The sequence below is a fragment of the Lotus japonicus genome, chromosome 2, assembly GCF_012489685.1.
Source record: "Lotus japonicus ecotype B-129 chromosome 2, LjGifu_v1.2".
Lineage (NCBI taxonomy): Eukaryota > Viridiplantae > Streptophyta > Magnoliopsida > Fabales > Fabaceae > Lotus > Lotus japonicus.
In genome coordinates this window covers 78,464,565-78,482,625 of record NC_080042.1, presented here as the reverse complement: position 1 = coordinate 78,482,625, position 18,061 = coordinate 78,464,565, and the positions used below count along the sequence as shown (strand labels likewise).

General features: G+C 37.4%; 3 protein-coding genes across 3 annotated transcripts; 2 read left to right on the top strand and 1 right to left on the bottom strand.

Annotated features, from left to right (window-relative positions):
• Window positions 1-346: 346 nt before the first annotated feature.
• LOC130739905 (LEAF RUST 10 DISEASE-RESISTANCE LOCUS RECEPTOR-LIKE PROTEIN KINASE-like 1.5) lies at window positions 347-2,809 on the bottom strand. The gene has a single exon (XM_057592371.1). The coding sequence runs from the start codon at window positions 2,636-2,638 to the stop codon at window positions 731-733; it is 1,908 nt and encodes a 635-aa protein (XP_057448354.1). The 5' UTR covers window positions 2,639-2,809; the 3' UTR covers window positions 347-730.
• A 4,430-nt stretch (window positions 2,810-7,239) lies between these two features.
• Window positions 7,240-13,006, top strand: LOC130739904 (uncharacterized). Its single transcript, XM_057592370.1, has 4 exons — window positions 7,240-7,989; window positions 11,508-12,098; window positions 12,222-12,516; window positions 12,647-13,006. Exons 1-4 carry the CDS (start codon window positions 7,399-7,401, stop codon window positions 12,679-12,681), a joined length of 1,512 nt encoding a protein of 503 aa, XP_057448353.1. The 5' UTR covers window positions 7,240-7,398; the 3' UTR covers window positions 12,682-13,006.
• A 2,267-nt stretch (window positions 13,007-15,273) lies between these two features.
• LOC130739899 (uncharacterized) lies at window positions 15,274-17,165 on the top strand. The gene is made up of 2 exons (XM_057592365.1): window positions 15,274-16,181; window positions 16,689-17,165. Exons 1-2 carry the CDS (start codon window positions 15,646-15,648, stop codon window positions 17,101-17,103), a joined length of 951 nt encoding a protein of 316 aa, XP_057448348.1. The 5' UTR covers window positions 15,274-15,645; the 3' UTR covers window positions 17,104-17,165.
• Window positions 17,166-18,061: the final 896 nt, after the last annotated feature.

Genomic DNA, 18,061 nt, shown 5'->3' with positions numbered 1-18,061 from the left:
AAGAAGTCAATTTTTGTAGCTCCAAGTCATCGTCAAAAAGCTTATTATTAGACTTATTAGCCAACTTGACAACTAGAAATTCCAGTTCACATTTTCATGGAAGTATCCCTAACAGCAACTGCTTTTAACTATAAAATTAAAAGCTATGCCAATCAACCTCACATTATTGGCCTAATACCGCGCATTTCTACTAACCTTTCCCTTCGCCTAGAGAGAAGAACAAAAACTTCAAACTAACTAAGTACAAGCAAGAACACATGGTGGACTCCACAAACCCTTATCATGTAACACACAGGTCGATAAAGACTACAGAGATTCCAAAGAAAAAGCAAAATTGATCCTATAATTGAAAAAGGAAAATGTAATACAGTAATTCACAAAGTAGTTATACAAATATTTACGATGATAGATATTCAAGGTACAAGAATCAGAAGCCCAGTATAGAAGTGTGAATGGTACCACTGACATTGTTTTCCATTGATAACCTACCCGTACTGGTACGGCATCACTGACATATTTTTCACCCTCACGTTACGTAACAAAACCCTCGTGCGTGTGTGTCCCACGTGGTAAAGTAGTATAGTAACAATTTCAAAAAGAAAAAGTAACACATCATCATAGATTCATAGTTTAGTTTTGTTCTGGTTCAGTGGGGTCAACGTTACCTTCCGACAAAACTGAGACCCAAGAGAGTCAAAGTCTACATGTGCGGACCACGCCCCACATCTCCTCAGCCCTTAGCCACGTCATCTCCGCCGTCGCAACTCGCTGACGACCTTGACCCTCCTCCTCCGCGAGCCTTGCTCCGAACCCGCTTCAGCTCCTCCACCACCTCCTTGGAATCAGGCCGGTCATCCTTATCCGGCAAGACACATCTGAACGCCAGCTCCGCCACGGAGGCCACAGAATCAAAAGCGGAGGCGCCGTCGCGGTCCAGTTTCAGAACCGGGTCGAGAACCTGCCGGAGCTGCCCGGTGTGGATTCTTGACACTACCATATCAGCGAGCGCCATTTCGCGCCTGTCCCTGGTTTGATCCACCGCCCTGAGCCCTGAGATGAGCTCTAACAACACCACCCCGAAGCTGTACACGTCGCTCTTCTCGGTTAACCGGAAAGACCGATGGTAATCCGGGTCTAAATACCCGGGTGTACCTTGCGGCCCGGTCCAAACAAACCCGCCGGAACACGTCGTCGTATTGTCATGCTGCTTCAACGCCAGCAATCTCGAGAGTCCGAAGTCACCCACCTTGATTCTCATGTCCGATTCAACGAAGATGTTGGAGGAAGTGATGTCTCTATGCACTATCGGCGGCACCACCGAGAAATGAAGGTACTCCATCGCCAGAGCGGTTTGCAGAGCAATGTCAAGCCTCGTCTGCCACGTCAGCGGCGACCCTCTTCTCCGGCCGTGGAGGTGATCCGCTAGTGTCCCGTTCGGGACGTAATCGTAGACAAGGAGAAGCCCTCTGGGATCGCTGCAGTAGCCATGGAGCTTCACGAGGTTGGGATGGTCGATGGAGGAGAGGATTAAGATCTCGTTGCAGAAGGATTTGGTGGAGAACGCCGCCGGGTGGTGCTGCCGGTGGAGGTGCTTCACCGCAGCTAGCCTCCCGTCGAAGAGGTGGCCTAGGTAGACAGAGCCGAACCCGCCGTCGCCGATCTTCCGCTTGGGGTCGAAGTGGTTGGTTGAAGTATCCAGCTCATCGTAGGTGAACACCGGAGGGAGGAGGCTAGCGGAACGGTGGTTGTGGAGGAAGATTGTAGTCGGGTCTTCCTCTGTTTCCGGTGACGGTTTCAAGCTCCGGGAACGGAGAATGGTGATGGCGACGAGGGTAAGAAGCAGCAGGGACGTGAATGCGATGACGAGGCAGAGAACTGTTCTCCGATTAGGCTTCCCCACGTTCTGAATCCACGGCTGCGAGAGCGACGATTTGGAGCCGAAACAGAGGAAGTGCTTATCCGGGTCTGATGAATTGAACCCGCAGAATCCACCATTGATTCGGCATTCTCTGCAGCTTGAGAAGTAAGGGTCCTGCGATTCGTCCCACTCGACTTCAATCCCGTCTTCGAGGAGCATCTTGTTGAGGTAACCCAGAACATCGCTCTGGCAAGTTCCAGAGTCAGAAGCAGAGTGGTGTGTGGATCTACAATCTGGAAGAATCTCACCCGGGCTTTTGATAACTTTACATTCCCAGGGGCAGTGGCTGCAGTTTGGAAGCGTTGGAGGGGAGCATGGTTGGAGGAAGGAGAGGCGGGAACACGAAGCGTCAGAGACTGTGAAAGGGGAGTGAGAAAGATTGATGGGTTTGTTGGGGATTGAAAGGAAGTGAGAAGAAGGGCAAGTGTTGTTGGAGTGGTGTGGGGAGAGGAAAAGAGAGGAAGAGTTGTAAGAGAGGATGGAGAAAGTGAGGTTGTTAATGGAGATGTGAGAGTGAGGGGAGGAGCAGTTTATGTGGAAAGAAGGGTGGCCGCAGCCAGGTGAAGTGGAGAATGGGTAAGGAAGGTGGTGAGGGAATGGTGGGCATGGGTGAGTAATGGAAGAGCAAGTGTCAGTATGCGTGTGAGTAGAGTTGGAAGTGGGGAAAAAGAGTAGCAGAATGAAGGAGAGAATGGTGGGGAAGGTAGAGGGGTTAGTCATGGAAGAAAGGAAGTAGTGAGTGGAGGAGTGTCATGAATAGAGATTGGTGAGATGGGATCTGGTTTTGAATGGAAGAAGAGGAGGGACAGGGTAGTGTAGTAGTGCGTGTGAGAGGGAGGTATTGGAATTGGAGAAGAGTGGTGAGTGAGTGATTTGATGAGTGAAAGAGAAAGTGAGAAAAAGAGGGTCACGTGTGCCAGTGGCAGAAAAGACAAAGAGTGTGTGGAAAATTGCGCAGAGGGGACCATATACAAGATTTATTGCAGTTCTGGTGCTCATATTTGCTTCTATTTTGCGCGGAAATGACCTTTGAAAAGATTGACTTGGTTTGGCTGTGTGGTGTGGTGTGTGAAAGTGAATGAATCCATCGTAATTCCCTAACCAGATTTTATTTAGTTAACAAGAATGATATATACACACCTCCTTTTTTATACACTTTATTTCCACATATTTTTATTTCTATCTCTCTCCTTTTATCATTTATCACATCTTATACTTTCTCTTTTTTACTTTTTCTTTTCTTCCTATCTCTCTCCTCCTCCACCTCATTCCACCTCATTTTGAGGTGTGAATAAATAATTATTCTTTAGTTAAGGGCTCTATATGCACACTGTCTCTCGCAGCTTCACATGTAAAAAGTTTTGTGGACACCAATTTTCATGTACACTCAGATATGGATAATGGGCTGAATGGGCAATCTGGATTGGAACGCTGAGTTCGGGCCCATTATGAATGTGTGGGGTTAAGACTTAAGAGACTTGAGTTTGTTCTCTTATTTGTTTTTTTTTTCTTTTTTTAAGCAAATATTAGTTGACAAAAAAAAAAGCAAATATTAGTTGTTGATTGTTAGAAAATTAGTTTCTTCGTCAGGATTTGAACCATGACCCTTCACCCAGCAAATCTCTTTATTCTCCTTAGCTCACCAAGTAAGCTAACTCTTCCTCCTTTTAGAAGAGAGGTAAATAAATAAGAGAGAAGATGAGTATAAATAATTGATAAATAAAGTAGAATTTCGGGGATGTCTAAATGACCCATGATAAAACTTGGGTTAAATAACCCATCATCCAATCAGATTGGAGATAAGTGAGGTGAAATTTCTATATTTTATTTATTAATTTATTTCCAACTCATTTATCTCTAATGTGATTGGATGATGGATTATTTAACCCAAACTTTATCATAGGTCATTTAGACAACCCTTAGAATTTCATGTTCTTTGACATGAGGGAGATAGAAGAGATTAAAAAATTACTTTTTTCACATAATATTTTTTCAATTTTATATTAAAAAACAAATAATGGCACTTAAAAGATAGTTTATAGCGGCGTAGGAACACTAGAAATAGTGTTAGAAATTAAAAATTAAAAATAAAAGCTTCGCGTCACCCCTTTCTCCTTAATTTAATTTGGGGATCCAAAAAATTGTAGGGCTCACTCATTCTTCTCTCTTCTCCTCTCTCGTCTACCAAACAAGAGTGAAACATTCACTCTTCTCTAACTCTCTCTTCACAAAACCACTTCTACCAAACATATTGTTAGAGCGGGCGTCGCCGTTTCACAATGGGCGACATGTAATTAATCGACAACATCATTTTGCAAGGTAATGTGGTCTAGTAGTGTAGGCAAATTGTTCATTTCCCCTCATTCAGGGTTCTCTCCATTGAACTCCGAGAGCTGGAGACTTGAATGTGTTTGTGGGTAATAAGATGGGACATTGTGGCAGTAATAAGGTGATGTATTGGTGCGAGATGGGGGACTGTAGAAGATGGATTGAGGATCACGTTTTGCTGAAAGGATGGATGATAATACATCATAGCTGAACACCATGATGCAATGGAAGGAAGAGATCAATGATAGGAAGTTGATTCATATCAAGGAAGAACATTAGAAACCTAAAATCTAAACTAACAAAAAGATAGAAAAGAAAGACTTGATCCATTTTCTTGTTATATCCATTAATCTCAAAGAAATACAATTTATAGCTTCTTAAAATAAAAAGCCCTACATGTGGCATCATCTCACTTCTAGGAATATACTAGTACTGGAATATAAAAAGAACTAAAACATATAAATAAAGTGACTAAACACAAGTTATCCATCTACTTGGCTTAGTAGATCTAGCTGAAGAGAGTCCAATAACTTGGTAGCTATCAACTATCAAGCACCCCTTTAGAAATCAACACATAGCCACATGAGCAAAAGCCGTTATGCAATGAGTTAGGGATTTATTTGTATATAGGGAGACCTCGTCAAAAGAGACTTCATATCCACTTTAATACACATACTCTGTACGTACGCGTTGAATTCTCCTTAGGTTTCAAACTTAGTATTTCTTACGTATACTACGAGGCCTCGGTAAAACTTTTTCTGGTTCTGACCCTGAATGCAGCTACTTGTATATCAGACGGTCCCTTTTCATACCCTCTGTCGCCTTCACAGAAATTTTCTTCACATTTTAAAAAATATTTCTTCAGACTTTCATTTTCAACACGCAACAATAATAACATTTATTCGTCTCAACCGTTTGTATTACCTGGAACTTTCTCCGTCAAACCTATCTATTTGATTCTTTCTAGTACTCTTCTTATATCAAACAGTCCAGAAGGGGTTTCGTTCTAATCTTTTTCTGCTGTCGTGATTTAAATCATATCCATCTAATAAGAAATACAAATATCACTACCACTTTCAAACAAGTTAAGCCCCAACATGATTAACCTTTTCATTAACCTTTCCATTGTGACGAAAAAGTATTTACGTACAAGATCATCATATATATACCAACTTCCCGAATAATAATAATAATAAAATTGCATGGCCGTATTACACACCATAATATTTGATTATATATTTGAACTATTTGTGCCGTGTTGAACATAAGAAAGAAAAATAAAATCTGTCGCCCATTTTTCTTCTAACTTTTTTGAAAATAAAAATTTTAAATGACTTGCGAATATAAATACCGTGTCATACCATCCACATTACATAGTCATAGTCCCTTGACTATTGAATATTGTCATTGATAACTCAGTAACTAGCTAGGCAGAGCCCAGAGGTTCCACGTAGTTGCAGCCCCAATCCCTTGTAGTTTCACGCCTTTGAATATTCTAGAGGCCTATGTGCAGGTATGTATACAAGAAATATTTTTTATAATACATTTCTTTTTCTTTTCATTGTATTAAATTTATTTATTAGGGTATCAACAATGAAGTTTTCACAATATAAGTAATACTATATATATATATATAACTAATAAATTTTTGAAATAATCATCATTCATTTGTTAAAAAGTTAGGTCTTAACAACTTTTATTGTAAAAAATTCTTACTATGTAGATGTTATAAAAACACCAATTATTAGAAAAGACATATCAAATGAAAATATAATTTGTTTTTTTAGTTTCAACTTAGAATTAACTTTTGACAAGTTATTAGTGGAGGACGCGAAGAGGAGAAGTTAGAGAAAGAGAATATTAACTTTATGATTTAAGTAATACTATATCTATATCTATATTTTAAGTCTCGAATAATAGCTTAAGTGGTAAGATGTATGAGATATGTGAGTTATTGGGGTAGGTAGAAAAATTAATCCCATCTTTCTAATGTATCAAAAGAAATAATTTAAATTTAAATATATAGGAGAGTTTTTTTTGTCACGAAAGAAATCAGATATATAGGAGATTTAATTGTAAATAAGATAACTTTTTTCTTTCTTAAAATTACATCTTTTATAATTGTAAATTAAAGATAAATATCAACAAGAAATTTGATTGACTTTTTATCTGATTAAGATAAAATTTATCATTCCACTCTTGAAATTGACATTGAAAGATAAATTTAATCAATCAATTATTTACTTTAAATTTACATTTTATTTTGAAAACAATAAAATTGTAGCAATTGAGAGGCAATATTAAAATTTAAAATCTATAAAAGTATTTGAGAGGCCAAACGAAGAGTTATGAGAGGATATCTGTAATTTTTTTGGGGTCAAACTAAAAAAAAACTCGTATTTATAAAAATATATATGAAAATTAAAATTCTTGGGGCAGCCCATAACAATCCTTTAGATCGACATTTTTTTTTACAGGAATCCTTTAGATCGACATGATCACATGACTCATGTAAAACAAATTAATAAAATTATAAATATCATATCACGCCTTTGATTATTTTAAAATACTTAAGTTAGAGTTGAATTCTTGCTCTCCTATGTGTCCTTTTTTTTTTGAAAGTCTCTCTGTCCCTTTTTTTTTTGGTACATTGAAAAATACTCCTGTGTCCTTGAAATAAAATAAAATATATCAAGTATTTTTGACAGCAAAAGATATTTTATTGGATATATCAAGTTGAGTTGCCTAAATGACCCATGATAAAGTTTGAGTTAAATAACCCATCATCCAATCACATTGGAGATAAGTGAGTTGGAATTTCTATATTTTATTTATTAATTTATTTCCAACTCATTTATCTCTAATGTGATTTGATGATGAATTATTTAACCCAAACTTTATCATAGTTCATTTAGACATCCCCTATCAAGTTATCAACTGAAAAACAATCTATTAAGTCTATGCACTTCAAACTCAGGAGGCGTATAAAACTAACCATTCACTTCTTGTCTTGGCAATTATATTAACCCTTTTCGCCAAAGGTTGCTTAATGATATACACTTGATTTTAGTCACAACTCCTATGAACGCGTGATTGATTTCATAAATACTCTGATTAATTAGTGATTAAGCTTCATCATCAAGTGTTAATTAATGGAGTTTTTCGGAAAAACCAAGGTAGTGAAGCTTCGGAGCCACATGAACAAGTACCTGGTGGCCGACGAAGACGGCGAGAAGGTCCACCAGAGCAGGAGCGGCTCCGGGAGGAGAGCAGCATGGACTGTGGAGCCAGTGAAGAACAACCACCGCGTGAGGTTCAAGAGCTGCCACGGGAAGTACTTAACCGCGACGGAGACGCCGTTTCTGTTGGGGATGACGGGGAAGATGGTGAAACAAACGGAAGGGGGTGTGGATGGGAAGGAAGAGTGGGAACCGATACGGGATGGGTTTGAGGTGAAGCTGAGGAGCTGGTGCGGGAAGTTTCTGAGGGGGAACGGTGGCACGCCGCCGTGGAGGAACACGGTGACGCATGATGAACCACATAGCTCCGCCACGAGGGATTGGGTTCTGTGGGAGGTTGAGGCGGTGGAGGAGGATGAGAATTCGATTGTGGATGAGTTTCCTGAGAGTGTGTTGTCCTCTTTTGCTAATTCTGATGATCTCTCCGTCGCTGGTTCTGATGAACCGTCGTCGCCGATGTCCGTTTTCAGTCTCACTTCTCCGACGCCGGTGCGAAATTTTCAGGTGAGTCTTCCTCTGTTTTTTCCATTGCTTTTCCCCTGTTCTCGTTCATTCACACAAAACCTACTCTCTATCTCTTTTTACCTAGATTTTCTATCGCATTAACTATCACATATTTAGTTTCAAAAAAAATAACTATCATATATTTATATTTTATTATTTTCTTTTCTGTTCATATCTCTAGTGTAAAAAGAGGTCAATTAACAATTGAATTTTCCTTGTTGGTTGAAAAATATGGTTTTTATAACTATTTATTACTTTACATTTCATTAATTTAATGTAGATTTCAGTTCACACTTCACATAGTGGTTGCACGCGGAAAGAAGTTCTTATATTATATATTAATGTGAGGGTGTTGCTCCGGTACCCATTAAAATTAAAAATAAGAGGGTATAATACATTTTAGTTCATTTTTTACCATACAAATGACGTATTTATAAATTTTGAAAAGTTTACTATGGAGAAAACATAACTAAAAAGTATGGAACCCTCCACTTTTGAAAGGGTACCAAAGAAATTAAAGGGTACCAAAGAAATTGCCTGACTCTTATTGTTTTGGTTTTCGGGAAAAGTCTACATAATAACTTTGAATTTTATGCCTTTTAGTTTACATTTGAATTTCTATTTTCTTCGCAATTATTATTAACAGTAAATAAATCCTCAAAACTATTTTTTTAAATAAAATAAATATAAATCAATTGTACGTGGATATGTAGGTCAGAATATGTTCCTTTATAAATCCTTAAATTTATGATTTTTAGGTATGCAAGAAAGGTTTTGGTTAAGGTCCTTATAGTTATAAGTATAAGGAGGGTTTAATTTTAATTATATGAAGGTTTTAGAGTAGAATGATAGGAAGAAATTCCTATGAAAAAGGTTCAGCTAAGAACTAATAATAAGAAGAAAGCTATTAAAATATAAGGAAGAAACAAAATGAGTTATGATACATCCACATCTCTCACCTTTTTTTCACCTTTATTTTCTATCTATTTCTCTCTTCTCTATCAATCAAATCACTTATCACATCTTTACTTTCTCTATCTTTTCTTCTTATCTCTCTCTCATTCTCCACCTCTTTCCACCTCTACTTTGAGGTGTGAACTAAACATTATTCAAACCTTATTCAAATACTCCAAATAAAACTAACACATTAGGTGTTCTTGTCTAAGAACAAGAGAATTTTAAGGAAACTCTAACAGACATATAGTAAAGGAAATAAGTAGCATGTAATAAATGAATTAGTCCTTTTACAATATATGACCTTCCCTTTTATAGTCGGGTGATCCAAAACCCTAATTCTAAGCCTAAATTGACCCTGGCGCCTCATAAATCATCGGCCTAAGAGTCCTTACAAGAGACACAATCCAAGTCTGATTACTAGGGGCATGACCTAACCACTTCACAAGGGTTAGATCGCCATAACCTAGCTAAAGATGTGACAAGTCGCTCTTTTGGGGTTCGAAGGAGGTCTCGCCCTGCCTTTATGTAGTCACGTCAAGCTCTGATTTTGGGCGGGTTCTATCATGACAATTCTCCTCCTTCCCATAAGCCCACAAAACACCGCGCCCAAAGCATGAGAGTAAAATGTGTGTCAATCATCTTGATTTGCCTTTGCCTTCTAATCTCCTCTGAAGACGTGTTCTATCATAGGAGGTCCCGCCAAGTCCAGTGTTCACAAGCCAGTATTTCCTAGCCACTTGAAGGTCACGAGATTCCACTTCCAATTGATTACCACTTTGTTGGATTTCAGATGCTATCTATGTTGATTGACCAAAAATAAATTAAAAGAGAATGCTATATGTTGCTCCATGCCTTCACCAACTCTTCTCCACTAACGAAAATGTGATCACACTCTTTGCACTAAACGCACTATATACATAAAAGATTGATGACACAAAAGTGGTTGATATCAAGAGCTTGTTTTAGAAGATAATCGTGCATCTTTTATTCCCACAAGTAATTAATATTCATGTCTACTCGTGTCTTGTGCATTTTATATGAAAAGTTCTTGATGCATATAGCGTTTCCCTGTCCAAGCTATATTTGATGTAGAGAATGGAGAATATAGCTAACAATAACACATCATTACATTTTTCTAAAATGAAAATGATTCTTACAAAAGTGTCTATTTGTGGAAAACATCTTGTGTAGACGTTAGTTTCATCCTTTTTGGTGGGCATTTGTCGCAATGCGAATCACCCACCATATTCCACAGCTTCCACCTCACATATTGTTTATTTTCCTTCTTTGTATGGGTCTCTATTCCTTTATGCTTTTTTTATTGAATTTTGAATTTTCTATTTCTGTGTATTTTACTTATTTCTAGATGGCTAGATTCAACCTTTATTCTCTTTAATTTCTTTGCTATCCTCCAACACGCACCATTTTATGAAACTTCCATTAGATCCCAGCACATATAATAGCATATCCGATACTCATACTTAATTGACTAGTCCTGAATCTTTATGTATTGAATTAGGCTGACTCAGCAATTCTTATCCAACTTCCACAGTAGGAAAATGATATGGATTAAGCTATTTAATTCAATCAAATAATAACTGCATGTTTAGAAAACGTTTATGTTCAGAACGCGGAATCAATTCTGTTACAAAATTTCTTTGAGTAGTTTTTGAGTTTTAAAATTGATTCCAATAAAACATAAACCGATTCAAACATGCTATAAAAGTCTAAAATCAATTTGGAAATTTTCAATTAATATAATAGTAATTCTTGCTGAGAATTTGAGTAAGAAATAATCAAATAATTTGTTTTACATTTCCGGAATATTTCTAATACTTTTCAACTCATAATTGCCAACAATTCTACCTTTACCTCCTCTTCTTCAAACAGTCTAGATCCTTGATGGCGGCCACACACCACACGCAAGTCTAAGTAGAAGTGATTATATTAGATTAAGTCTAAGTAGTAATTAGATAATTGAGATTCTTAATCACTTAATTTAGAATAATTCTTTTTTGGTACATCGAAAAGATAAATTGTACCCGCCAAGAATTGATCCCTGGACCTCCCCCTACCCAACTCATACGTCTCTTGCTCATACCACTTAAGCTATCATACGGGGACTAATTTAATTCTTGAGCGGTGTGCATGTATAATAATTTGTTGAGAAACATATACTCACCTAATGTAATTTCCGAGTTTTAAGCGGATTAGTCTCGTTCCTGCCTACAACTCCCAAACAGAGGATACAAAAGTGACCGGTTTGTCCACGCAATGCCCGCGTGCACTCAAACGTGTTGCCAGTTGCCACTGCTGACTGCTGTTCTATATTTCACAGTGCACACCAAACCTTTTCAACCTCACCAGTTCCAATCATAATCCCACTAATATATAAATACACCCCTCAAATCCCTTTCATTCAATATCCACCTTAATAATTCTTTCATTTTTTCCCTGAAATCAAAACCAAACTCTCAACAATTCAACTAACCACCCTCCCCTGTTCTGTTCTGTTTCTAAACAAATATTCATCACATTCACATTCATTCACATATATGCAGGCAGTGAGCTCCAACAAATTCAGAACAGGCATGGACTTCTTCCACTTCGCCAAGGCGGTGCGCCTCCGCAGCAACCACGACAAATACCTCCTCGCCGAGGAAGATGAAGAATCCGTCACACAAGACCGAAACGGCTCCTCCAAGTCCGCCAGCTGGCTCGTCGAGTACGTCCCTGAATACGGCAACATCATCCGCCTCAAAAGCTGCTACGGCAAATACCTCACCGCCTCCGACCACCCCTTCCTCCTCGGCATGACCGGCCGCAAGGTGCTCCAGACACTTCCCTCCTCCACGCTTGACTCCGCCGTGGAATGGGAACCCATCAGGGACGGTGGTCGTGTCAAGCTGAAGACCCGCTACGGCAACTTTCTCAGAGCGAATGGCGGCCTTCCGCCGTGGAGGAACACCGTCACTCATGATATCCCCCACCGGACCGCCACGCAGGATTGGATCTTGTGGGATGTTGATATCGTCGAGATTCATGTTAAACAACAACAACAACCTTCTGCTCCACCCCTCTCTGTTCCGGACTCTGTTCCCACAAAGCCTGTGGCGGCTCCCACCATATCTGCTAGCTTTTCACGGCAACAGGTATAAACTTCTTGGAAAAGTTTGCAAGTTTTTATCTGGGTTGCTTTGAGCCTTTGAATATGGTTAAATTTTGACTATTTTTTGGAAATTTGTTTCCTGATTGAGTTTGGTTCTGTTTTGCAGTCGAATGATAGTGTTGGTTATTCACCGAAGAAGACGACGGAGGGGCGAACTATATACTACCATGTTGCTGAAGATGATGGAGAGGTGAGTGATGAAGGTGTACAAGGGTATTCTTTGATTTTCAAAGGGAATGGAGTTGAAGAATTGAAGAGAAAGTTTGAGGAAGAGACAGGGCTAGAGGGAGTGATTGTGTGTAATCGGAGTCCTTTGAGTGGGAAGCTTTATCCTCTTCGCTTGCAGCTTCCTCCCAACAATGTCACCATGCATGTTGTTCTGGTTCTTCCTTTCTCTAAAGGTGAGTTCTGATTCCCATTTGACTGTTTGCATTGCTTATTAGACATCATTTGCTTTTGTTCTGTGTTGTTTCATCATTTGTACGTGCTAGTTTGTGACCTTAACATTTGCCTTCTTTTCTGGTGTTTCAGTGGCAAGAGATTTTGAGGCACAAGGTTTCATATGATCAGAAGAAGCTTAGATTTTTGGAACACAAGGCTCTATGTACATACTGATCCATCCATTGCATTTGTTAAGCAGAATTCATCAAGGTCCTATGGGAATCATGGCAGCAATAATCATTCATTGATTACATCCAATGTATTATATTATAGGGGGCTAATACTTCCAATGTTGGATTTTGTTAAGGCATCTTCTACAGTCACACTACCTATAATATTAGCTGTCTTTCATGTGGATTCTGGAATTTTGTTGTTTCATGATTTTGTAATTTTCTGTGCTTCATTATTTTTCTCCAGACTATAATGATTAGTGAGGCATGTGCATATAAATTTTGTTAGGCAGATTTGTTATCAGAGATAAAATTTCTATTATTCATCAGAAATATTACCAGGCCCAACACGCTTTGTTCTTAATCATAATTTATTTGTGATAAGTTGTTTCTATTCTCAGGCACTTAGGCTTCACCTAAGTAAAAAATTGGTAAATTTTACTTTACTCCATAGAGTTTAAACTTTAAAGGATATATATACACGCGCGATTATAATGATATTAACTTACTTATACTACGCACATATGAATATATTTTTTTCTGTCAAAAAAATACTCACACTACGCAAGCACATATGATCACATTATATGAGCAACTGCATTTATTTTTCATTTTAATTAAAATAAAAATATCAGAAATTAATTAGATGTTTGTGTAAATAAGATTTTCAAACTTCTAATCCTTATTGAAAAAATGCATGAAAGACTAAAATTCTACTAAGTGGTGGATGAATTCCTCGAAAACCTTATTTTAAATAGAGGAGGGCTTACATCATTTCCTCCCCCTCAAAGTCTAGTATACCAAACGAAGGGTAAAAGTCAAAAAGCCAAAAGCTAGTAAGAAAATGTCTACCCTTTCATTTTCTTTTTGTTGGGCTGGTGTTTAGTTTCTTGGGCCTTTGACTATTTCATTATATATGAACATTTGAAAAAGAATAAAGGTGTAGAGCACCACCAGGCCGTTGTGGGACAAAGCACATGCGGCACTCTATTGAAGTTACGGGTGTTAGTTCAAAAACAAAAACAAAGTACGGGGTGTTCATAATTATTCATTTCTATTTCTTATATACTAAAAACATTTCTAATGAATTGACCAAAAAAAAAACATTTCTAACAAGGGTTATATAATCCAGTTAGAATACTTAAGCAACGTTTCTTATTTTGGAACATAATTTGAGCAACATGACATGACAGTTCTGATGGCTTAAATTTTAGCAACGTTACTTATTTAAGCAACGGTTGCTTATTCTCTTTCTACTTGTTTTTTAATTAAAAAATTTATATTTTCGCTTTCATTCATGATGTTGAATAATGTCATAACCTTAAAATAGTATAAATATATGAGATATAGTTGACCCAACCAAAAGTAAAATAACAAATCGTGGTTGGAGCAAAATTTGCATAAGTTGCTTAAATCCTATTTGACAGTTTTAGCCCATGAGAACAGTGCTTAAGCAACTCAACTAGCAGCTTATGGTTGGAGATGCTCTAATATACTAACCTGATGATTTGAACAAACCAACCCAATCTTAATTGGATCGGTTTTGTTTGAATTTGTTGATAATTTTTCAAAAAAATAAAATAAAATAAATTAAATTTGACTAGTTTAAATTTTATTTTATAAAAAAATTCGAACCAACTCTCAAACACATTTAATTGAAGCTATCTTTGTTTGAGCATGAGATCTCAGTTTAAGCTTACCCTATGTTTATGTCAATTGATACACGCGTTTGGTCGTATTACAACATCAATTTGCATGAAATCTTTGAGTTTAGCTACATGTTTAATCGACAATGTTTTAAATTTTTAATTGGTAAATATTGTATATGTTAAACTAACATAGGGCTTGCTCTATTTTTTCTTAAATTGAAGAATAAAATAAAAAAAATCGTTTTCAGGAAATTTACATTTATTTTTCCTACTTGAAAAGACTAATTCTTTATTTTTATTTTAGAGCACCAATATCTTCCTCTAAAAAGACATTACTCACATTAATTTCATTTTCTTTATTTCTATTTTCCCTTAATAAATAAACACAAAAATGAGATACATTCTCTTCATTTTATTCCCGAATGATAACTCCCGAATGATAACTCAAGTGGTAAGGGCGGGTACACATATAAATTAGGGATGAAGAGATTTAGAGACCAATTTATAGTTTATTTTTCTAGTGATCATTTCTTCTCCACTTAATTTCCATGTTTCCACCAACAAATGGTTTCTTGGGGTTTGAGTTTTTCTCCGATAGAATTCAACAATGATATATACACATCTCATTTTTTAAACACTTTATTTCTACCTCTTTTTTTTTTTACCTCTCTCATTTTATCATCTATCACATCTCATACTTTCTCTCTTTTACTTTTCTTTTATTTCTATCTCTCTCCTCATTCCACCTCTTCCACCTCAAATGAGAGGTGTGTAAGTAACATTATTCGATTGAATTAGCCCACCATAATATATACAAGTTTTTGAGTAACCACCACGTGTGAGCACAAAAGATCTGCTTCCACTTCATTTTAATGCAAGGTTTTGCAAATTTTCCGCTTCTCACTCACTCGAAGAGTCAACAACCTCTTCTCTTCTCGCACTATACTATGCATAATTGCATATGGCAAAACAACAAATCAGAAGTCACAACCACTTTGTTAAATCCGTTTTCATGTATATCCTAAACTCCCTTGAGAATTTCGTTTTGTGCCAATCTAAGATCTAACCTCGTTAACTCCTTGTCCATGACTGACAAGTGACACCTATAAAGCTATGATGGATGCTAAGTGCTAACGTGTACCAAAGTTCAAAACTTTGCTAGCTACCAAACCTCACTCACCCATTTTGATAAACCTTGATAATCCTCAGTTATAGCTCACAACTCCATCTTATCAACCAAAAGTTTTCATTCTGACCCTTTTTCTGATTAATGGCTTCCTCTGCTTTGGCATTAGCATCACCATGCTGTTTCAGAAAACCCCACCAACGAAAGATTTCACCTTTCATTGCTCATTCTCTAGTCTCAAATGGCAAGGACTCTCTTCAATTGAAAACCCTTCAATCTTCCTCCCATTTCAGACCCCCTCTTGCAATTTCTCCTTTTTCATTGACCCAAACTAGAGCTTTTTCTGATAGGTGTTTGGAGACTGCTGATGAAACTGAAAGGTTGATGCTTTATGAGGAAAAACCAGTTAAATTTGCTCTCTGGGTTGTTTTCTGGGCCTCTTTGTCACTGGCTTGGTTTGCTTTTTCCAAGGATGCTAATGCTGCTGCTGCTGCTGACTCCATTAAAGCCTCTGGCTTTGGTTTGAAGATTGCCAACTCGTTGAGGAAATTGGGCTTGCCTGATGGGGTTGTGGTTTTCACCCTTGCCACTCTCCCTGTGCTTGAGCTTCGTGGGGCTATACCTGTTGGCTACTGGTTGCAGCTCAGCCCTGCAACTCTAACGGTGTTATCCATTCTTGGGTTAGTCCTTTTCTTCTTTTATGAACACCATTCATTATTCAACTTATGATATTTTTCTAGAAATTTATTGTAATTATGCAATCAATTTTACATTCCATGGCTTTTTAGAATTCCTCATGGGCATGGCTATTGTTTGGGGGAATGTGTTTACTTTGATGTGATACTGATACTATAGGAATCTGCACCTTCACTTGGAACAGTTATGTTAGAGTATATTTTCCTATGTAGTTTTAACTCATATAAAGGGATTGTTGTGTTAAAACATGGTTTTGGCTAATTAGAATTTGTTTCCTTAGTGCCTATTGATGTAAGCATCACCCTCTCAATCAAAGCACCACCCTCATAATCTGGTTTTTGATCAAGCTCAATCGTATAGTGTGATCCATATAGTCGACCTCACTTGTTGTTGTTGTTGTTGTGCACATGTTGATGTAATTTAGTTTAACTTTTGGTAACATTGGGTGTTCTTAGTTGGTTGGATGAACAAGGTTTGAGCAATTGATGTAGGAACATGGTCCCTGTGCCGTTCATCATACTCTACCTGAAAAGGTTTGCATCTTACCTTGCTGCAAGGAACTCTTCTGCCTCACGTTTCCTTGATGCGCTGTTTGAGAATGCTAAAGAGAAGGCTGGACCAGTGGAGGAGTTTCAGTGGCTTGGTCTAATGCTGTTCGTGTCTGTTCCCTTTCCTGGAACGGGGGCATGGTCTGGAGCCATTATAGCATCCATTCTTGATATGCCATTTTGGACTGCTGTATCTGCAAATTTCTTTGGTGTTGTATTTGCTGGGCTGCTGGTAAATTTGCTAGTGAACCTTGGTCTGAAGTATGCTATCATAACCGGTATCATCCTTTTCTTTGTTTCTACATTCATGTGGAGCATCCTTAGAAATCTTAGAAAAGGTCTGAGCTCATCAAATTGATGTGTCTTATTTTCCTTTATCAACGCAAAGACAATTGTTAATTAAAGCTTTCTTACGCATTATCCTCCTTGGTTTTTATGAGCTTATATTTACGTAGCAGAGCATCCTAGTTCAATGATATTAAAGATTGAAATGGCTGACAATTTACACATCTAATTCTCTCTGATTTTTTTTTTTTTGAAAATCATGAAGTTTGGGGAAAGTAAGGGAGTGCACTGACTGATATTTCTTGTTGCAGGACATACTATTCACTAATTTTTTCCCATGTAGATTATGTCTCCACTTAGGAACCTTCATATTTAATCAAATTATAACTTATGGTGCATCTTCTCTTTAAGAATGCATATCTCACGTCCAATACTTGCATCCAGTTGTTTGTATTTTCTGCTTTCGATAGTAAATATTGCTGATTGACTACCCTCATTCGCCAAGTAGAAATTGGTTGAGTACGAATTTGGTCCCATATAGTTTGAAGTTCTTTTACAATTTACACTCATCCAACAATAGTTTAGACAATATCAGAAGTGTTTGATCTTCTTGGTAGTCTTCATGATAGCCTCTTTTAATGATTTGTCAACACATTAGTCATTTATTTGACAATTGTATGAAGAAGTTCTATATTAACATTGGATCATAGTTAAAGCCTAATCGGCTTCTTGTATCTTCTGTGTTTCTTTTCTTTTTGAGCTTGCTGCTGCTGGTCATTCGACAAATAACCTCTAATCTGAATATATTCATGTGTCAATAATTGTCCATTGAATTCTGATTTTCAAGTGGCGACCTACTTTTCTTGTATGACATGTAGTATTTACTATTATGAACAAGCTCCTCCGCTTATTAAAATATCTTTTTTGCAGTATTCCATAAATTGTAAGCTGTTTTTAGATACGTTCATATTTCAAGTGGTTATTCTTTTGTGAAAAAAATAAGCCTAAGATATTTTTCACAAAATGATTAT